This window comes from Leuciscus leuciscus (genome assembly GCF_965113295.1).
Source record: "Leuciscus leuciscus genome assembly, chromosome: 15".
Taxonomy (NCBI): domain Eukaryota; kingdom Metazoa; phylum Chordata; class Actinopteri; order Cypriniformes; family Leuciscidae; genus Leuciscus; species Leuciscus leuciscus.
Genome location: NC_138739.1, coordinates 20577491 through 20600820, shown reverse-complemented (window position 1 = coordinate 20600820; position 23330 = coordinate 20577491). Strand labels below are relative to the sequence as shown.

Sequence of the window (23330 nt, the reverse complement as noted above, 5' to 3'; positions counted from 1 at the left end):
AAGACACATTACGTTAATAAAAATCATGTACTTGCCTATCCTTGCCTTGTTTTTGAATACATAAATCAAATAGTGTAAAATACATTTCAGAGAAAGTTTTTTCTCAATCTTTTCCACTGGCCGAATTGTATTTTTAATTGATTTCTATTTTTAATGGAAACGGATAGGCATTATTTGCACGAAACTATTTTCTCAGACAATCTGGTATTATCATGATAAGCAATTATCTCTGTGGTTAAAACATTAAAACACAGCATGCCACAGGAAAAGTGTTAAAAAAAACATCGCATCCATGCACAACAAATATTTCTATTGATTGAATATAAAAAATGTTGTAACTTCAGTAATGATTTCATGTTTAAGTGTTTAACTCCATAATTTGAATGGCATATTTAATCTAAATGTTTATATCAGAAGTAAAACATAGTTTAAATCATTATTTTATTTATTTAAACTGCGTCAGTTTCACTAAACGGCCCAACGCGCTCGCTAGGCGTGGACATTTAAGAAGGGATGGATATTTGCTTCAAGTGACAGGCTTGGTGAGTGAAATTATATTTGTATTATCTTTCTGTAGATGATTAATTTTCTTTAGATTTTCTGTCTAAAAAGACACTAATCTCCAGCTCACCATCGGTGTCGCCAAACTGCTCCATCTCCAAAACGTTCATACGCATGGGTCAGAGTTTGCGTGCAGGTGCGCAAATTTTCCCGTCAAGTTTGTTTTTATAAATCACAACTTATGCGTCGGAAGTGGCGTACGCCTCTTTCAGGGCCTGTTTTGTGCGTACGCAACGGTTATAAATGAGGCCCCCCTGGTCTGCATATACGGGGCAGGGTGTTGAGCACCTGGGGCCTCATTTATAAATGTTGCGTACGCACAAAAGAAGGCGTACGCCGCTCTCTACGCAATAATTGGTATTTATAAAAAGCAAACTTGACGGGAAAATGTGCAGTCCTTCACGCAAGGTCTGACCCAGGCGTACGCACAAAAACGGGTGAAATGAGAAATGGCGACACCGTCGGCAGAATGAAGAAACACGTGAAAGTGTGTGAAACTGTAGAAACTGTAAAAGAAATGGCAATACTGCCTCTCATAAATAACATGAAGACTTAGCAAGTCTTACAATTAACAGCCTACACGAACACCCGTTTGATCGATCTGCAGTGTAAACAAACAAAAGCAAACGAAGATTACAACAGAAATGCAAATTAACACATGCAAAATGAAAAGTGAAATATGTTCTGCAATAATATTGGCATGTTATGCAATTCATCCTCATAACACATCTGTAGCTTGTCAGATGCAATCAAATGGATGGTAATAAAATGCCATGATTCCGTCACAAGGCGTAATGACGTGAGTGAAGTTACGTTTCTTGGTTTTCCTCTGTGTTTGCCATGATTTCGCAATCGATGAATATTAACTTGTGGGCGTTTCACGGACTATTTATGGGCAACTATGGGCGTGACATGAAGCCGCAAAAGCTGCACTACATTTAGAATTGATTGTGATTTATTAAGAGAAAACTGCGTAGGATGTGCGTGCGCACGGTTTTATAAATCCGAATATTTCTGTGCGTACGCATGTCCTATGTTTCATCCGTACGCCACTTCTGATGCAAATCCTACCCAAAGTTTTATAAATGAGGCCCCTGATCTTTAAACCAGACAGAGCATTTCAAGCACCTCTAAACAGATGGGAAGAGTTTTGAAATATACTAAATTGCTACAGATGTATAAATGTATTTATTTGGCCTTCAAAACTTCTCAACTAACTATTGTGGTGTGTGTGTGCGTGTGCGTGTGCGTGTGCGTGTGTGTTATTAGATTTCACAGATCTGCAAAAGGGAAGAGTCAAAGAACTGATGTGGGTCTCATGAGCATGTGATTCTGAACTACAGGAATATTAATATTAAACAAAATATCCAAAATGGACCACTAATGTATGTGAATGTTACTGACCTCAATCTCTCCAGTTTACAGTGTGAATCCTTCAGTACGTTACATAAGTGATTCACTCCTGTGTTTTCTATTTTATTCTCACTGAGGTCCAGCTTTCTCAGGTGTGATGGGTTTGATTTCAGAGCTGAAGTCAGGATGAGACACTGTTTCTCTGTAATACTGCAACTCAACAAACTGAAGACAGAAAGAGAAAAGACAATGACTCAAATCAATGTGAACAGTCTAACTGAAGTTCTACATCAGGCACTAGTTTAATTCCCATACTCTGTTTTCAACTGTCACAATAGTTCAGTGTGCTGGAAGATGTTTATTCTCTTTCATTTTTCTTCTATTTCTTCTATGTCTCTTTTATTTATTCTTTATTGTAGCAGCATATGTCTTTTCCACATTTACACAATCAGTACACTGTATTAAATTCTTCAACTTTAACACAATAGACCTTAGTCAGGTTAGATGACAAATTGAATTTTATGTGGATGGAAATGAGGCTCTGAGAAAAAACAAACATATATAGCAGTGTACTAAGATTTATTACTAGTTAAAAGACATTTAAAATAAAAAATAATCAGAAGCTGCAGAGCTATAAACACTATTACTTGTTGTCTTCAAATAAAATAAACTGTAAACTGTAATCTCACAGTAACTGCTGTACAGTATAATGTTACTTACTCTAGTTTCTCCAGCTTGCATTGTGGGTTCATCAGTAGATCTCTGAGGTTTTTCACTCCAGAGTCTCCTAGTTTATTCTCACTCAGGTTCAGCTCTCTCAGGTGTGATGGGTTTGATTTCAGAGCTGAAGTCAGGATGACACACTGTTCCTCTGTAATACTGCATGTACACAGACTGAAGACAGAGAGAGAAAAGACAAACTGAAGTTCTATATCAGTCACTAGTTTAATTTCTGATTTCTGATTTCTGTCACACTAGTTCTGTGTGCTGGAAGATGTTGATTCTTCTCTATAATTTTTCAACAATATCTTTTGTCAGTTTTCTTTACTCTTTATCATAGCAGATTTCTGCAGAATTACATTTACACAATCAATATATTGTATCAAATTCTTCAACTGTAACACAATAGACCTTAGTCAGGTTAGACTCCATATTGAATTTTATGTGGATGAAAATGAGGCTGTGAGAAAAAAATAAATATATACTGGTACACTAGGATTTATTACTTAGTTAAAAAACATTTAAAATAAAGTGTAACAGAAGGTGCAGACTCAGAGCTATAAACACTACTACTTGAGTCATGTTGTCTTAAAATAAACAGTGAACTGTAATCTCACAGTAACTGCTGTACAGTATAATGATACTAACTCTAGTTTCTCCAACTTGCATTGTGGGTTCATCAGTAGATCACTGAGGTTTTTCACTCCAGAGTCTCCTAGTTCATTCCCGCTCAGGTCCAGTTCTCTCAGGTGTGATGGGTTTGATTTCAGAGCTGAAGTCACAGCAGAACAACCTTCATCTGTCATATCACAGCTGCCCAATCTACATTTGGAGAAATGGGAAAAAGAAAATCTTCATTCTGCAAAGTTATAGCATCTTCAAAACAAATAAAGGACCAATTCCAAACTGATTTTTTTTTGCGCCCTTCAATGGCAGAGGAGACACGACGATCTGTAGGGACGCTCAAAACGAAAGTGAACAACTAAATCCCTTCATGAAGGGCCTTTCCACAAGTCTGTTAGTGATGGATTGCGGCGTTCACACTGCATGATTTTTAAAGTGGTTCAGATTCACTGTTCACACTACACGACTATCTGGGGTAACATTCAGTTGCTGCTGTGTTCACTGCACGATGGATCGGTTTGGTTACACATTGAATGACTTTACAATAGGAAGAATCACTGACAACTCTGGCGCAAGACGAATTGTTATTAAAAATGGTAGCCTGTAAGAAGCTTGAGATCCGATGAAACATCAAATAGACATGGATGCTCCTGCCTAAGCTTGACTAAACTTTCCTCCATTTCTTGGGTCCAAATAGACAGAGGAGGAGCCTTTTTCAGAACCGAAGCCATGCTTGCTGATATTCTGGATATAACTCATTCCCGAACTTCCCGCTGCCCTGTATCTTGCTCTCTCATTGGCTCTCGGTCATCGTCGATGTAGTTTTCAGTCAGAACACATTTCTCACAGCAGGATTTTGAATCGCAGACAGATCCAGATATTTAGCATGCCAAATCTGGGCTAAAATCATGCAGTGTGAACTCAGCTTTATGGTCACTTCAAGGGAGTCATTTTATAATTTATGGTCATGTGACCCAGGGTGACGAGGCCTCGTGATTCATTTTAAAGACAGATGACGGGAGAGTTTGAGTTATAATCAAAATAATTCAAGTTGTTTTGTTTTGTTTGTGATATATAGGCCTATTACACACATTTACGTCTTGAATTTCATTATGAAGTTTAAAGTTATTAGGTAAAAAAAATTTTTTTAAATAGTAGATATGTAAGGTAAATGTGACTAAACCAGTGTCCAAAGAAGAGATGGCAAGTTTTTATAAATTTGAGAGCAGAGAGGATTACACCAAAACTGTGAACTCAGTGTCTTGATTTAAACTGTTGAAGTGATTTTAAGAATTATGATTGATGTATGTGAATGTTACTGACCTCAATCTCTCCAGTTTACAGTGTGAATCCTTCAGTACGTCACATAAGTGATTCACTCCTGTGTTTCTTATTTCATTTATACCGAGGTCCAGCTCTCTCAGGTGTGATGGGTTTGATTTCAGAGCTGAAGTCAGGATGAGACACTGTTCCTCTGTAATACTGCAACTCCACAGACTGAAGACAGAAAGAGAAAAGAAAGTGACTCAGATCTATGATGGCCCACTCATTTTGTTTAGTTTTGTTTTATTCCCGCTTTTATTTATTTTTTGGAGGTCATGTCCAAGGGCGTAGTTTTGGTTTGAACATTGGGGAGAGTTGAAGTGTCAACCGTTTAGCAGGGCATGCGCTCTCATGAGATTTATTTATTTGTTTGTTTGTTTTACGTACGTGTACGTATTTTAGAGTGTTGCAATAGGGATATGTGGGTAGTTTATTGTTGTTGTGTGTGTGTTTCAGATGTTCATTGGATCAATCTACAGCCTGTCAGTTTTCCTGAAGGATGATGACATCCCGGTTCACCTTCCTCAAATACCCGTATCTCTTCCACGTCCCCAGCTTTATGCTCACTTTGGCATTTGTCTTTGTTTGGCTCGCTGTTGCTGATTTCTGTCTGTCTATCGTGTGAATAAATCAACTGTCGTATAGTGGTTGTGAAGTGTTTTTGTTTGTTATACTGTTCATCCTTGTTCAGTCATCACGGTGCATGTGAGGCTGGGAAGGAGGTAGCAGGTTAGTAAGTCGCGCGACATACATTGTGCACCACATAGGACATTTTGAATTGTATTAGACACACTAGGTTTAGGAGAGTGCCACACCCTGTAATTTTTGTTATATTGCAGTTAGTGTAGTTTTGTTAGGGCGTCTTGACGCCGAAGACTTTTCTTTTCTACATTTTTCGTTTGGTAGTTAGTTTAGTTGCATTAATCTTATAGCTAGTTTGTTCTGTTTTATTTATTTTATTTGGCATTTCTCAAGCTCGCCTTCCCACCTTCGTTTGTTTTTGTTTAGTATTGTTATTTGTCTTGTTGCTCCTCTCATTGTTTGTAAATATTGTAAATATTATTTTCTCTTCATTCTTTCACTTTTGGGTTCTGTAAAAATAAATACTTTTGAGCGTAGTTTTTGAGTTGATCTTTTTCCATTTATTGCCCGGTCCTAATATTAAATTATACATACATCTTTATTTAAATGTTATACTCCCTTACCCCTATCTAAATCAAAAAGGGACGTAACAGTTTGTTTATGCAAAATAGTTGTTGTTTTTTTGTGTGTGGTATCATCCACACATGCATTGATAACATAACTGCAATAAAGTAATAGCCTAGTTAACAATTATTTGTTTACATAGGATAATAATGTATTTTATCTTTATTTAAGCTAAAACTTATCGGTTTGACAGAATTTTCTAAATCAAAGTGCCATGGTAGGTAGGATTACCTCCCCCATCCCCTCCACAAACTAAGCCCCGGTCATGTCTGATAGTAGTTTTTTCATTTGAAAATCACTACACATATTGACTGAAAAAAATAAAAGAAAAAATCTATCTGAATAATCTAATGTGTTTCCTTCAACAGTCAAAAACTGAAATAATTATTAAGGCGAGACACTACAGGTGAATAGGGTAAAATTTTTAACTAGCAGATATCACCATGAAACTTTCCCAGCTGATTACCTACATTAAGATGAGAAAAAAAATTATTACAAGTTTTCTGTAATTTAATGTTTAAATATGCAAATTAGGCAATATCTAATTAAATATGCGCTAATTTGTATATATTTTAAAAAACGAAATCTGAGTATTGGATAAAGCCAGGTTAAAAATTTGTTTTTCATTGTGTTCACATATTAGATGGGAAAAAAATTACAGAGGGATTTATGGATATCTACTTTTGTTATCCTGTAAATCAGAATATACTGTCAATAGCCTTAAAAAAATGATATTCGCCATGTTTTTTGGAATAAAATGTTATGTATATCAGGCTAGGAATAATATATTTACAAATCCCTCTGTAAATGTCTTCATAATATAACTAGGTACAAGACTGGAAAGTTTGGTGTATATAGGTACTACTGAAGTGGAGATTTCGTACTTGGAGAATGAGAGAAAGGTCATTTTGAGAAAACGGGCTTTAAAGATTTATCATCAGCCAATGAGATTGCGTATTCAGCCCTTTTACTTTCGCGATTGGTTGCTGATAAAAAGGAAATGACCATATTTGGATCCGACAGCATTGTACAGTGAAGAGAGAGCTTTCCAGCGGTGCCTGTGATGACAGAGAGCAGACAGAGATCGCGAATCGGCGGGATGATTTACAACGACAACTTTTGTTGAATTTATGCGAAATCTACTGACGCAAACAGACAAAGTGTAGTAAAATAAAGACCTACATGTGTATTTCGGACTTTTTTTCACCACAGTCAGAAAGAAGACATGCTATTGAAGACAAATAGCCAAAAATCTCAAAATTGACCAGTAAAAAAAAAAACGATGTTTTTGCCTGCCGTGTCTCGCCTTAAAATCAATTTATTGTGGTTTTGTGTCTGCCAAGGAAAAATCGCCTCTGACTGAATCAAATGAGGAAATAGTATTACCAACTACTGTAACATTACTATTAAAGGTACTAAAATACTATTTAACCATGTGAAATACTCACATCAGTGTGTTGAGTTTACAGTGTTTATCCTGCAGTAGAGCAGCGATCTGATTCACTCCTGTGTCTCCTAGTTCACGTTCACTCAGATTCAGCTCTCTCTGGAGTAACGGGTTTTTACCCACAATTCCAGTCACATACTGACAGGCTTCCTCTGCATCAGGACTCAAAAACCTGCAGAAGAGAAGATGAAGCAGGATTCAGTTAAATTCTCAAATAAACTTGGTGTAATGACAAAATCCATTTTACATGATATTTGTCTTGAAATCACTCTGATTTCTTTGATGTAACAACATATTTTGTAGCTTATTGTATTATTGAGATAATATTCTTATAAATAGTTTGGTTGCATATAATATAATTTCTATCATTTCATCACATCTCACCTCAGTGTCTTCAGTTGACAGTTCTGATCCTGTAGTAAATCACTGAGCTCCTTCACTCCTGATTGTCCAGGATCATTTCCTGTGAGATCCAGCTCTATCAGGTGTGAAGGGTTTGATCTCAGAGCTGAAGCCAGAGCTTTATAACCTTCTTCTGTGATTCTGCAGTCTGAAAGTCTAGAAAAAAAGACAATGTAACATTCAGCTAATTAATCAGTTATTCTAGAAAGTACCTGAACAAAATAAATTATATTAAATAAACTGAATTATATTTTGTTCCTTGTACAACAAAAATTATAGTCAGTTGCAAAACAAAAAGAGACAACTGGAAATGCAGTCAAACAAAAGGCTGCAAAGAAGATATCAACATAACTTTCAATGTTTCAATTATATAAAATTATATTTCAACTATATTTCACAGGTGTGAAAGTTTTTGATCTGAATGGTCTACAATGTTCAAGCACCATGTTTTTAAATGTCCACCATGTTTTTAAATGTTTAAATGTTTTTAAGTTCACATATAATCCCCACTGAAATGGCAAGACCTGAAATGTCCAGTTCATGCTGGAAAGCCTACATATTTCACTCTAGCTGAAACAGTTTTGTAAGGAGGAATCTAACAAAATGTGTCTAAAACATCTTCACAGTAGTGTAAAACTCATAGGTCTGGTTTTACAGTCAGGGCTTTGATTAAACCAAGAGTACGCTTCGGTTAAATTAGAATGTCTAAACAGCTTTTATAAATGTGCATTAGGAAAAAACATTAGTGCTGTGCATCTTGAAACAAAACAATGGCACTGACATATTTTAGGATATTTCAGTGCAAGTTGCTTTCAGTTAAAACAGCTCAAACATGCATTTTAGTCTAAGTCTAGACTAAAGCCTAGTCTGTGAAATCGGGGGATAAACAACTACAGGAAGGGTTTGGTTGGGACAAAGTTGGCATGGTGAAAGCAGAATCAACAATAAGTAGATATCTTAAAGCACTAAGATATCTTAAAATTGTGATAAAGTGATAAATATCAGATCTCACCCTTCTTTTTCAAGTTAACAGACAGATATTAATCAATATACACAACACCACTCAGCTCAAGTCTTTTTCTCTGTTATCTTTAACCCTTTAGGCGCCAGAGGTTTTTTCCTAAAACGTTCGATTTTGACATCTTAATTTCAAAAGGCTATATCTTAAAAGTTATAAAAGATAGAGACTTTCTGTAAATTAGAGAAATATTAAGGATGACCCAAAGTTTATGTAGGGATTACATTTTCCCATCTAATTAGCATATTATGACGTCATATGGTGGCGGTCATCTTGGATTATAGAATTTTTATGGTTTTTGTTGATGTTTATTTGTTTTTTGTTTTTGTTTTTTAGCTGACAAAGAGGCACACATCACAAGGACATGAACACACAAAAAAGAACACATATTGTACACTACTAAATGGTCAGGGAAATAGATAGTAAATCAACAGTGTAATAAATGGCAGACAAAAACAATTGTTGCAGGGCTTTTGCTGTAGAGATAATGACTCCCTATTCATCCAGGTGACATTTCTTGTAGTGTTTCATGGTGTGGTCTTGCGATAGACTATGCATAATTGCCCCTCTGCCCCGTGTCACATCGCCTCTTCTCCTGCTACGAGCAGCAGCGCGGGCGCGGCCAGATCTGTCTCGCGCGCGCGCCGAGTGTGCACAGCTCGGACTACTGTCATTGTCATTGCGACTCCCCACCCTGCCTCCACGTAGCCCCCTAACTGTCCTATGAATACTTCGACCTCGTCTAACATACCCAGTGGCATTAGACAAAGTCTCCACCACAATACTGTCGCCGCGATTGCAGAGAGGCACACGGTCACCATGGCTAGCGCGGTAAAAATCTCCCGCGGCCGCCTCGTTCCCCACAACACTAACACGCCTGCTAACTTCGCGATGAACACTCCGACCCCGGGAAACATTGTTCCCATCACTGACATTGGGCAAAGGACCATCTAACGTTATATTGGGCAAAGGATTCACCGTTTGTGCTTGGTGTAGGGATATACTTTCACTTTCAGAATCACCGTCATTTTCTAAAGGCAGATATTCCCCTTCAGAATCAGGGTCCGCGAATAGAAGACCCAACACTTCATTGCGGGTAAGCTTTATTGATGCCATTAGATAATAATAATAATAATAATAATCTAATGCAAATACTCGCTGACGTTGACAATATTGCTCTGATAAAATGGCTCACTCGCACACTAGCTCCGCTTTTGTTCGCACTGATTCAATGCGCTCTAGCTCGAATATTTTGTATAGAAGCATGACTTTTTTTTGAGTCGGGGATGAAGTATGACATGTCTGCCAACTAGTGGAGGGGAGGTCGAACGAAATTTGACACCCTTTTTGACAAAATCGGCCGTTTTATTCAGTGCCGCATCTTGTCGAGTAAACTCGACCGTGGCGCCCAGAGGGTTAAATGTTCGAGGTATTATGTGTATGTTAAACCTAAGGCACTTTTTCTAAAATCAAGTAAAAGTTAATTGTTTCTTTCTTCAAGAGACTCATTCAACTGATGTAGATGTTAGATTGTCACAATGGGGTGGAGAGGCTTTATTCTCTCTTTATTCTGGAACTTCTCACTCAGCAGAAGTCTTCTTTTGTTTAAAGGGGACATATCATGCTAAATCCACTTTTTTAGCCCTTAAATGCATTTTGTTGTATATTTGGAGTGTTTAGAAGTACAGAAAAGTTTAAATTATTCTCTTCAGGTGCTTCGTTGATATCTTTATATTCTGTTTTGGTCATATTTTTCAACCTGTTCCGATTTTTCTGTTATCTATGACGTTTTGTGAACTATTACGTCACAGTATTTGCAGCGGAACTGCCAAATAAGGACATTGACGTCCAGCCCAACACTTCGAGCAATCCGCCATTTTCATTTCTCGCTGCAATTTTGTAGTCCAAGCTAAAAGATGCAGAAGTTACGAGAGGGTAAGTTAAAATGTTCGGTTGTTGGATGTAGTAACCCACACGCTTCATTACACCGTCTAATGTAGATGAACCGCCGCGCTTGTGACGGCGCATGTTTAACTGAAAGAACGAGCAGAGAGAGAGAGACCCGGTCGCGCGCACGCACTCTCTCTCTCTTCGGAGCCAGGCGAAAATGTAAACAAGACGCCGTCTCCAAACTAGACGCTGTCTTGCTCTCTCTCCCTCGCACATATTAATCAAAATAAATCGACACGGTGGTAAAAGGTCGGAAGACCAAAGTTTCATAATGTAAATACAGTAACACACCATTGCGATACATCCATATGAAGACATTGTTCTGCAGGTTCGTCGTCTTCATTTTCATCTCGCTCCGGCTCCGACTCTGGCTCGAACATGTAAATTGGCTGGCTGGACAAGTCTTCCGTTGTTGACATTTTGTTAATAACGTGTGAATAAAAAGTTTCTGTGCCGCTAGATAATCGTATCTCTGCTATCAAACTACAAAAATGGCCGAACGGGGTGGAGTTGAACCGAGTGTCACCTGTGCAACCTGGAGAGGGGGCGGGGTATGAAGTGTCTCAATTGTATTTAAAGAGACCGCACCAAAACGAGTTGCTCTCAGACGCACATCAGAAAAGGGGTAGAAAAGGGGCCTGTGGAGCTATAAAAATTAGGAATTCAGACCCAAGCATTGCAGTTCCGCTTTATATAGACTACAAATGTATGATTTATATGTAAAAAGGAACGATTTAAAAGCATGATATGTCTCCTTTAAACGGATGGACAGCAAAATTGTTGCAAGTTCAGGCGATAATGAGGGTCACTGGATTATCGTGGTTCTTGAATCAAATGGATGTAATTACGTCTTGATTAATGTTGGTTACACTAACAAGGTCGGCAGACTGCTAATAAGTTGTTTTTTTTCAGAATATGGCTACCTAAAATGATTACTGGAAGAACACATATTTTTCAGACAAAATTATCATGGGAGGGGATTTTAATGCCGCTCCAGATGAATGTCAGGATTCCCTGATTTCTAATATACCCCAGTTTCTTGATCTGATTGATGTTTGACATGTAAAGAACCCACATAAAAACCTATTTGCATGGAGGTCCTTTTCAGGGCACATTCAACGTTCTAGATTTAATTTTTGGCTGATATCTAGTAATCTTCTTTCTTCCTCATTTGACTGTAACACTTCTCATTCAGTTTTAAAGGGTACCAATTATACCACTTTTTTTTTTTTTACAAAATGTAATATAAATCTTAGATGTCCCCAGACTGTGTTTGTGAAGTTTCAAATCAAAATACCCCACAGATTATTTATTATAGGATGTTTTAAAAGCCCCTATTTGCCTGTTTGCCAACACACATTTATGTTCAAACACCATGTAAAAGAGAATTTTGCATAATACGTCTCCTTTAACTGATCACAGTGCTATTTCACTCTCTCTTGGGAGCAATGGGAGCTCACCATCTACCAGAACTCATTGGAGGTTTAACAATGATCTCTTAAAATGTGAATCATTTTTGTTTTGTTAATGAATGTTAAAACTATGTCTGAATTAACTTCAGTTGGTGAATAGGAATGGGTTAAATTTAGCATTAATAGATTTAATTTATTAATAGGCAATTAATCAAATTTGTAAATGCTAGAAAATTAAGACAGATAATTTTATCAAGACTAAATTATTTTGGTAATAAAGATCCTTAGTGATAGAGAGCAGAAATAACTTCACTTTCTTTAATCAGAGCTGGCAAATTTGTATACTGAAAAGACTAAAGGAGCATTTATACAATCTAGAGACAGGTAGATTGAGGAGGAGGGAAAATTCTTCATATTTCTTTAACTTAGAAAAACACAAATAAGCCTTAAAAAATTGTTATTTAACTTGGCATTAATAACTATATAAGTGCAGAGAAAACACTACATCTCTTCCTTCTATAATGATTTGTATACATGTTTTAGGCTATAAATATTTGGGGGGGGGGGGGGGGGGGGGGGATTATTGGTTATTGTTTTGGTTAGTCAAAAGTCAAACAGTCAAAAACTGAAATAATTATTAAAATCAATTTATTGTTGTGTCTGTCAATCGCCCCTGACTCAATCAAATGAGGAAATAATATTACCAACTACTGTAACATTACTATTAAATGAACTAAAATACTATTTTTAACCATGTGAAATACTCACATCAGTGTGTTGAGTTTACAGTGTTTATCCTGCAGTAGAGCAGCGATCTGATTCACTCCTGTGTCTCCTAGTTCATGTCCACTCAGATCCAGCTTTCTCAGGAGTAATGGGTTTTTACCCACAATTCCAGTCACATACTGACAGGCTTCCTCTGCATCAGGACTCAAAAACCTGCAGAAGAGAAGATGAAGCAGGATTCAGTTAAATTCTCAAACTAAACTTGGTGTTATGACAAAATCCATTTTTACATGATTTTAGTCTTGGAATCATGCGTAAACTTTGATGTAACAACATATTATTTAGCTTATTTTATTATTGAAATAATATTTCTATAAATAATTTGGCTGCATATACTGTTTGTTGTATTATTTCATCACATCTCACCTCAGTGTCTTCAGTTGACAGTTCTGATCCTGTAGTAAATCATCGAGCTTCTTCAGCCCTGATTGTCCAGGATCATTTCCTGTGAGATCCAGCTCTATCAGGTGTGAAGGGTTTGATCTCAGAGCTGAAGCCAGAGCTTTATAACCTTCTCCTGTGATTCTGCAGTCTGAAAGTCTGTAAAACAAAAATAAGTTTGGACAGAGATTAGTTGTGGGCTTATAAATACATTCTGAAAAACAACTTACAACAACATGAACTAAACCACATTTACATAGTTTATTCAGTTACATAATTTATTATGATTTTTAAAATAAGTGACATGTGAAAAGTCAAACTATTCAAAAGTGAAACTGAGCTGAAAATAATAAATATAACATTTAAGCCACAGTACTTTTCATTTTCAGTTAATCTGATAAAAGGGACATTTACAAATGCATATTAACATTCAGAAATGTTGATGAATAAAAATACACACTTGAGTTTCTCCAATCTGCATTGTGTATTTTCCAACAGAGGACAGATACTCATTATTCCTGAATTTCCTAGTTTATTTCCACTCAGATCCAGCTCTACCAGGTTTGAAGGGTTTGAATTAAATGCTGAAGTCAGAGCAGAACAACCTTCTTCTGTAATACTGTTATTATTCATCCTGAAGAGAAAGAAAACAAAGACAGGAGGCATTATTCAGTTTATTTCAGCCCCAATAACAGAGAGATAAATCAATATGATGGTTTATTTAATAGCCCCCCAAAACTTTAAAGAACAGCAATTCAATAGTAGTGTGATGATTAAGGGGAAATTAAGTGATTGAAGCACACGCCCCCTTTGTCTGAACGAATGAATGGATGTGTAATTAAATCAATGCGTACAGGTGAAGGGGGAGGAGTGGAGGATTATTTATTGAGGTGTGGAGTTCTGCTCGAGAGAGAGGTGGGAGAGCTCTCACTTGGGTACCCGTTTGACGGCCGCTCGCGGTAACTAGTACCACCGGCGGTGAAGATAGCCAGCCAGTGGGGGGGTAAATGTAGACAGATAGGGACTCTGCTTGGATTTAGGAGAGCTCTGGACACATGTACTCTGTTATCAAGTTAAAGGGACTGGAGAGGCCGATCCTGTCTGTTTGAGGACGGTCCCCGATTCCTGTGTGCATCTATTGGATGCGAGCCCGTCTACGTGGACCTGTCGAAAATTGAGGATTTCTGGTAGCCCGCCCCTCCTTATCGGACGTGAGCTGGACTGTTTCACGGGACATTGTAATCAACAACCCAAGGGGGGTAACACGTTTTTTTAAGAGCCTATCATGTTTTAAAATTAATAAAGAATTTTGTACGTTTCACATACCATCCGAGTGTGTTTGATCTCTGCTTCCCTAGCATTTTGTTCGGTTGTTACAGTATTCAATTAGACCGGGGGTCGGCAACCCGCGGCTCTAGAGCCGCATGCGGCTCTTAAGCGCCACCCTAGTGGCTCCCTAGAGCTTTTTCAAAAATATGAAAATGGAAAAAATATTTTTTGTTTTAATATCATTTCTGTAGGAGGAAAAACATGACAAACATTCTTAAAACACTTTCGCACGTACGATCGCACCGGTGTGATTAGAACGGTCAGTGCATGACGTGATCAACTGCTAAATTCAAATGTGCTCTCGCGCGTTGGCTGGCGCTGAGCCAGAGACAGGCGCGCTCAGAGCTGTCATATATCACAACTTTTCAGTGTTTTCAACCACATAATGTTTATTTTAGGTTTCAGACATATAAGTACTAAAAAAACAATACATTTAGAGTTTGTAAAATACACACTGATGTTAAAGGAAGAGGCAATAATAATCCTTTACATTATAATTAGACACGTTTTATTCATATCAGATACACATTGTGTAAGTAAGTTAACTTTAAAGTTTACTCTATTCTTCTCCCAGTTCACCAGCCACTTACTTTTATGTATTTCGGGAGAAGTGGATGAATTCACGTGTTGTAAATCCAACAGATCCGATTCTCTGAACTGCGTCTGCGGCACAAACTAAGATGGCGGCGCCCATCGCGCATACAGCTCAACTAACTCGATCGTTATAAAGGTGTTTAAACAACAAAACACTTCCACTTGCATATATTTGACAATCGGAATATCAGATATTTCATGCCATATCTAACAAATTTGTGAATATTTTGGATAAAAAAGGAAAAATTACATAAAAGCAGATTATCATTCATTCAGCTCTGTTGTTGCTGCGGTGTGTCATGTGACACGCAATGACGCGTCACCATGGAAACCATAAAGTGACACAATCTAAATAACGGTCGCCTGAAAAACCATGTGAAAAACTCACGCTGGGGGGTCAGCCAGAATATTTTAAACTTACGTGTGAAAGGGTTAAAGTTTTTCAACGTTGTAAAAATGTGTATAATAAATATTTAATTTCAACATTTCTGTCAACGAACATTTAATCATGAATGCTCATTGTAGCCTACTTATCATTTTGATACTAGGGGGCTAATAAAGCTAATATAGACACTTAAAGCATGTGTTGCCTTCATTATAAGGCTTATCTAAGGCTTTTAATTTTTTGCGGCTCCAGACAGATTTTTTTTCTTTTTCTTTTTTGGTCCAATATGGCTCTTTCAACATTTTGGGTTGACGACCCCTGAATTAGACTCTGAAATTGATTACTTTGCAGTGTATATAACAATATAAAATACTCACTGAAGTATGTTGAGTTTACAGTGTCTATCCTGCAGTAGAGCAGCGAGCTTCTTCACATTTGAGTCTTCTAGTGTATGTCCACTCAGATTCAGCTCTCTCAGGAGTAATGGGTTTTTACCCACAATTCCAATCACATACTGACAGGCTTCATCTGCAGCAGGACCCAAAAACCTGCAGAGGGGAAGATGAATTAACTTTGCGTAATGAAAAACAGCATCCGATTATGATGGGAAAAAAAAGTGTAAAATGTTTTTTCTTGAATTTATTTTGATCCCACAGACAGTATTAGTTAAATAATATTTCTATAAACAATTCACTTGCATATATCTTTTCTGTTACTTCATCAAATCTCACCTCAGTGTCTTCAGCTGACAGTTTGGATCCTGTAGTAAATCACTGAGCTCCTTCACTCCTGTTTGTCCAGGATCATTTCCTGTGAGATCCAGCTCTATCAGGTGTGAAGGGTTTGATCTCAGAGCTGAAGCCAGAGCTTTATAACCTTCTTCTGTGATACTGCAGTCTGAAAGTCTAAATAATAAAACTGTAATCAATTACTCATTTAATTTAAAAAAAATTTAATTATCAGCATTACACCATTAAGACATTTATAATGTCCAGCACCTCAAAAAGATGAATGTTTTTCAATAGTTGTATAATGTTTCTATGCATATTGTGCACCAATGCATTCACTGCTGACTACAGTACCTGCCAAATAGCATGTTTGCCAACATTTTAAACTTTTTTTACCGGCCAGCTTTAGGCTTCAATATTATTGATTCATGTTTACATGAACTGAATTCAGACCTGAGTATCTGCAGTGTACACTGTGAATTTCCCAGTAGAGTGGAGACTTGTGTTACTCCAGAGTCTCCTATTTTATTCCCACTCAGATCCAGCTCTTTGAGGTTTGAAGGGTTTGAGTTAAAAGCAGACGCCAGAGCAGCACAACCTTCTTCAGTAATACAGATGTTATTAAACCTGTAGAAACAATGTGAAAAATATAGCTAAAAAATATATTATATTTTATTTGGCAAGCCTGTAACAACCTAGATCATAGATGGAAAAGACCATTCACAGCAAAAACAGGCCATGTACTAAGGAAATAATATGTTTGAGCTTTTTCAGTTATCGAGTTTGAGCCAAAAATCTAGGGCTAGTAAACGAAAGTAGGTTTTTGAAATAATTTCCTATATTTAATGAAAGATTCGATTGACAGCGGCGGTCCTAGAAGCAAATTTCTTTTGAATTTCTCACAGGCCTCTAGGAGCGCGAGTTAAACAGGCCCAGCGAGTTTCGTTTCGATCGCCCACCACGTCCTTTTTCTCGTGACCACAGACTGAGACCGTACATGGGTGTACTGAGTTTGGTGGAATTATCTCATTCCGTTTAAGAGGGAAAGCCAATTATTGTCAGTCAGAATCTTTCTGAACTGGTTTGGTTGCAATCGGGCAAAAATCCTCAGACTAGTTTGCAAAAGTAGGTTTTTTTTCATATAACCCAAAATACAAAAACATTTGGATGAGGTTCCTCTTGACCCAAGGATTTCAATGATATAATACTCTTGTGTCTGTGACTGACAGTTTGGGAGTTATGAACCATTATGTATTTTTGATCGCTGTAGCGGCACCATCAGGCCAATTGGGGTGATCCTTGGTGATGTTGTAGACAATGTGAGTACTTCCATCCCTCAAAGTTTCAAGTCTCTACAACTTACAGTTTGGTCTGCCCAATCACTTTTAGGTGAGAATGCTGATCCTTGTAAATTTGAACAATTACAATAGGGTTTCAGGGCTACGTACTTGAAACTCTAACAAAGAGAACACTGTAATATCAAAATCTAAGTTATACAAACAATTACACAACTAATAGCTTTGCTACTGCTTTTATACATCAATATGAAATTTTAATAAATATTTTTTATTCAGTATTGTACCTTTGTATTACACATTTAGACTTACTTACTTCAGCTTTACCAGTCTGCTCTCTACATTTGCAAACAGAGACGAGATGATCTTGATTCCTGAATCTCTGAGAATACTCCGACTTAGATCCAGCTCTTTCAGATTTGAAGGATTTAAATTTAAAGCTGTAGCTAAAGCATTACAATCTTCTTCTGTTATATGGGTGTTATTCAGACTGTATAAAGAGAAAACTAAGTGTCAGTCAGTATTACCTAAGTAAAGATGTGTTAGATACTACTTTTAGTGACAATTGATAATGGTGATGCAAAAGAAACATATAGCAGTTCATTCAGCACTCTTTTCAAATAATAAATAAAAAACAGGTTTAAAAGCACTTGAACTTGTCATAATAACAACGATACAACTTGCATCAGTCTGTTGAGTTTACAGTGTTTATCCTCCAGAACAGGAACAAGTTTCTTCAATCCTGAGTGTCCCAGATGACATTCATTCAGATTCAGCTCTCTCAGGAGTAACAGGTTTTCACTCAGAACACGAGTCAAATTCTGACAGACTTTCTCTGCTTCAGGACTCAAAAACCTGCAGAATGGAGATTCAACCAAATTGAATTAAAATGAAAAAAGTCTGAAATGATTACTTTTATTGAAATATTTCAGTGCTACAGTACTTTCATTAAGTAATTTGCTTGCATATCATTCATTTTGTATTATTTCCTAATGTCACCTTATTGTTAGTTGACAGTTTGGATCCTGTAGTAAATCACTGAGCTCCTTCACTCCTGTTTGTCCAGGATCATTTCCTGTGAGATCCAGCTCTATCAGGTGTGAAGGGTTTGATCTCAGAGCTGAAGCCAGAGCTTTATAACCTTCTTCTGTGATACTGCAGTTAGAGAGTCTACAGAAAAGAATATATAGATTATATCACTGAATATAGAGACAAATGAAATGACCAGTGTTAGACACAGTAGAGTTAGAGTCTAACATTAATATGTTAGACATTAACTCACCTGAGTTTCTCCAGTTTAGAGTTCTCTTTCAGTCCATCAGAGAACAGCTTCATTCCTGAATCCTTCAGTTTATTATTGCTCAGGTCAAGATACTTCAGACTGCTGGAGGCTGACCTGAGAACTGAAGCCAGATCTGAACAGCTTTCCTCTGTTACCGCACACTGGCTGAGTCTAAAAAAAAAAAAAAAAGATTGTCAATGTATTTGATTCAAACCAGCTTTACCACTATGAGAAGATTTAGAAGATTATTTACACTGATCTCTTACTATCAGGCCTCAGTTACAGTCTCATAGTTTCATGTCTCATGATTAGTTCAGATACAGTTAGCTGGATATTGCAATCTTTCATGATTCTTATTCATCTTTTTTCATTTGGATCTTGCCACAATCGTTTTGCTATGTTATAATTCAAGTGGCTTGTACAATATTGAAAAAGCAGAGCAGATAGATCTACAACTAGCAAATCAAAAATCTAATGTAGGTTTCATGAATTCATCATGAGGGCGATGTCAATTAACCATATTTGTTTCTGAAACAAAGTAAATAGTATAGTGGTAAACTATTTTAGTCGTCACAAATTATGTTAATAATAGTATTGAAATCTATTATTTATACACAAACTTTGTAAAGGATATCTAAATCACACCTTACCTCAATATCTCCAATTTACACTTTACACTCCTCAGTCCAGAGCAGAGATTAATTACTCCTGAACTCTGTAGATTATTATTGTTCATATTCAGCTCTTCCAGATTGTTATCTGATCCGAGAGCTTTAGCCAGACTCAAACAGCTTTTGTCTGTTAAGTCACAATCGTTTAACCTACAAGAAATAATTTAGAAATAAAGTCAAATTTAATACAAACAATGGATTTGCTATATACAAATATAAAAAAAAAAACAATTTAGTAATTTTAGACAAACAATAAATATATTCTAGCGTGGTGGGCTACACTGACAATACAGCCAATCTCATTCTGCTACATAAAAACAAACAAACATGATTGAATAAAATAAATGTAGTCTTTAATCAAAAGGAGTTTAGTTTGATTTAACTCTTAATGAGTCTGTAGAGGTTGAAAATCTGGGAGTTAATGATGATTTGATGTGGGCGACATAAGTATATAAAGTTAGTCACATGACTCGCACAGAGATCTGGAGGGCAAAACATCCATAGAACTGCAAAGGATCGTCAATTTTACACCTATTTCTAGCAACAAATATTTAGATTACCTCTCAAAAGTAGAAAAACAAAAATAAAATTAACAAACGATTTTCGAAGCCGCCGCAGCATTTTAATCACTAAAATGGCTGGACATTGTAAAACGCTCAACGTAAAAAAACAAAGCTATATATTTAACTGCAGTGATATTAAGAGATCAAATTCAGTATACTCCCTAATAATGATGCATACTATATAGATGCAAGCAGAATACAACTTCGACATGCTGTATGTCAATATGATTTGCAGAATTTAATTTTAATGACGTTGTGTTTCTTCCTCTGTTGACACAATTGTGCTTAAAACTAGTTTACAATTTTTTTACTATCTTAATAATCAATAATGGTTATAGTTAACCATAAAAATTGTAAATGAATATGGTAAAAAAATAACATTAGTAGTGTAGAACATAGACTCTTTATAATTGTTGTGAAATTGCTGTTTTATTTTGCACCGGTATTCATAGGGTTAATTCAAAGGGTTTCAAAGCCCGTGTTGCGCCTGTGATACATTTGTTCAGCATTACAACTGTCTGTCGTTCTTCAGACATTACAGTATACTTATATCTGGTATATGATTAATCATTTCTTATAGAGGTTTATGATTAATTTATTTTTAGTCATAAAATCATGTCTTCAACCTTGGCTCCTGGAGGCCCAGTGTCCAGCAGAGTTTAACTTTAATTATCACATCTGAACCAGATAATCAAGCTCTTCAGGATTACTTGAAAATCACAAGATGAAGCAGGTTGGATATAAACTTTGTAGGGCAGTGGGCCTTCAGGGCCGGGTTGAAGACCTCTGCTTTAAATTACTTACCGAGCTCTTTTGGATGTTTTCACAACTTCCAACAGTCCAAAGAGACACTCGTCTGATTTCTTGAATTTCTGAAGCTCAAACTCCTCCATCTCCTCCTCTGATGTCAACAACACAAAGGCCAAAGCAGACCACTGGGCAGGTGAAAGATCACCAGATGACAGACTTCTTTCTCTAAAGTGGGTCTGAATCTCTTTCACCAGACTTTGATCATTCAGTTCATTCAGACAGTAGAACAGATTGATGGATCTTTCTGGAGACAGATTATCTTCAAATTTCTGCTTGATGTACTGAACTATCTCCTTTTTGCTCTGGTCATTGTCATCTTGCTGTGTCAATAGACCTCGTAAGAGTCGCCGATTGGACTGGAGTGACAGACCGAGGAGGAAGCGAAGGAAAAGGTCCAGGTGTCCAGTTTCACTCTCGAGCGCCTTGTCCACTGCAGTCTTGAGCAAATCAATCATGGTTTCATTTTTGTTTTCCTGTTCTGTAGACTCTTGAACAAACCCACTTTTCTTGTTGATGTATAGAATCAGATATGAATAAAGGGTCTTGAGCAAATCAATCAAGGTTTTATTGTTGTTTTCCTGTTCTGCAGACTCATGAACAAACACACTTTTATTGTTGGTGTCTAGAAACAGATGTGCATAAAGGCCTGCAATAAACTCTTGAATGCTCAAGTGAACAAAGCAGTATGTGGTACCAACAGTAATCCCTGTTTCCTCCTTAAAGATCTGGGTACACATGCCTGAATACACTGATGCTTTATAGACATCAATACCACAGTCTTCAAGGTCTGTGTCATAGAAGATCAGGTTGTTTTTTTCCAGCTCTTGAAATGCCAGTTTCCCTAGTGAAAGGATGGCATCTTTATCCCAGGAAACATCTGGTGTGTATTCTCCATCATACTTTCGGCTGCTCTGCTGGATCTGAAAGCGGAGAAAGTGTGTGTACATTTGTGTCAGAGTCTTGGGAGTGTCTTCAGTATTTGATTCCTGCGGTGTTTTAGAGGCTTCATCAGACTGATTGTTTTTTACATCATTATTTATTTTCTCCTCTAAAATGTTCTGGAGAACAGTGGCTGAAATCCAGCAGAAGACTGGGATGTGACACATGATAAAGAGACTCTTTGATTGTTTAACATGATCAATGATTTCATTGGCCAGATTCTCATCTGTGAATCTTTTTTTGAAGTACTCTTCCTTTTGTGCGTCATTGAATCCTCGTACTTCAGTCACACGGTCGATACAGTCAGGCGGAATCTTACTGGCAGCTGCTGGTCTGGTGGTGATCCAGATGAGAGCAGAAGGAAACAGATTTCCCTTGATGAGGTTTGTCAGAAGAACATCCAGAGAGACTGGTGATGATACATCACGCCACGTCTCATTGTCCTTAAAGTTTAGAGGAAGACGACATTCATCCAAACCATCAAGGATGAACAGGACTTTGAATTGATTCCTTCTTGTAAGGTTCAGTCCTTTTGTCTCTGGGAAAAATGTAGATATAAGATCCATCAAACTTTGCTTTTCTTTCTCCTTTAAGTTCATCTCTCTTAATGGAAGAGGAAATATGAAGCTGATATCTTGATTTTCTTTTCCTTCGGCCCAATCCAGAACAAACTTTTGCACAGAGACAGATTTTCCAATGCCAGCAACTCCTTTTGTCAGTACAGTTCTGATCTCCTTGTCTTGTTCGGGTGCTTCAAACAAATTTGTGCATTGAACTGGTATCTCTTGTGAATCAGGGCACCTGGAAGCAACCTCAATCTGTCTAACCTCATGTTCAGTATTGACCTGTTTACTACCACCCTGAGTGATATAGAGATCTGTGTAGATGTTATTCAGAAGTGTGGAGTCACCCTGCTTTGCAATTCCTTCAAACACACATTGATACTTCTTCTTTAGGCTACATTTCAGTGGATGAATGAAGAACAGCTCATCTAAACACAGGAGCAAATACAGATAGTTATAATTTTAGTTTTCTCTCCTACATTTATAAGTGTTAATCTGACAGATGGTCAGAGTTTCTTACCTTCTAGAGTATCAGCAGCTTCATCTTGCTTCATCTCTCTCAGGTAGTGTAGTGTGAGATCAAGAGCTGCTTCTTTAATACTGCATCTGTTCTCATTAAACTCCTTCACAAAGCATTGTGTGTTCTCCTTTTGTAATATTTTCATAAACTTTCCAAGCTCATTCTCCAGAAACTTGATTATATTTCTCTGAAGATCCTACAAACAAAGCAAAATAATAAAAATTATAAAAAATATAATAATCAAATCGTACATCTACAAAAAATATCAGTTAAAATACAAACATTTTAATAAGCTGTCATTATTATTAAATAAAAATAAACAATTTTCACATTTTCATTCTTATTTTATGAGTTCTTAAAATGAAGAGTAAATGGTCAAAAACAATTAGAAATGAAATGTCTACTTTTGCAGGAAAACATGATAAATAATCTATTTGTTTGTTATAATTATTAAATATTTATCAAAAT

General features: G+C 36.8%; 1 protein-coding gene across 1 annotated transcript in view; it reads right to left on the bottom strand.

The window, feature by feature from the left end:
- The window catches only part of LOC309475587 (uncharacterized protein), a 454091-nt gene that overhangs the window by 228829 nt on the left and 201932 nt on the right, over window positions 1-23330 (bottom strand). Inside the window, exons 11-29 of the mRNA XM_082138405.1 lie at window positions 22863-23058; window positions 20835-22770; window positions 19447-19617; window positions 18797-18967; window positions 18514-18684; window positions 18199-18369; window positions 17831-18004; window positions 16673-16846; window positions 16223-16396; window positions 15869-16039; window positions 13644-13817; window positions 13169-13342; window positions 12785-12955; window positions 7619-7792; window positions 7236-7406; window positions 4582-4755; window positions 3283-3456; window positions 2635-2808; window positions 1966-2139 (exon numbers count right to left, since the gene is read on the bottom strand). Coding sequence (XP_081994531.1) covers window positions 1966-2139; window positions 2635-2808; window positions 3283-3456; window positions 4582-4755; window positions 7236-7406; window positions 7619-7792; window positions 12785-12955; window positions 13169-13342; window positions 13644-13817; window positions 15869-16039; window positions 16223-16396; window positions 16673-16846; window positions 17831-18004; window positions 18199-18369; window positions 18514-18684; window positions 18797-18967; window positions 19447-19617; window positions 20835-22770; window positions 22863-23058 — 5069 coding nt within the window. The remainder of the gene's footprint in view (window positions 1-1965; window positions 2140-2634; window positions 2809-3282; window positions 3457-4581; window positions 4756-7235; window positions 7407-7618; window positions 7793-12784; window positions 12956-13168; window positions 13343-13643; window positions 13818-15868; window positions 16040-16222; window positions 16397-16672; window positions 16847-17830; window positions 18005-18198; window positions 18370-18513; window positions 18685-18796; window positions 18968-19446; window positions 19618-20834; window positions 22771-22862; window positions 23059-23330) is intronic.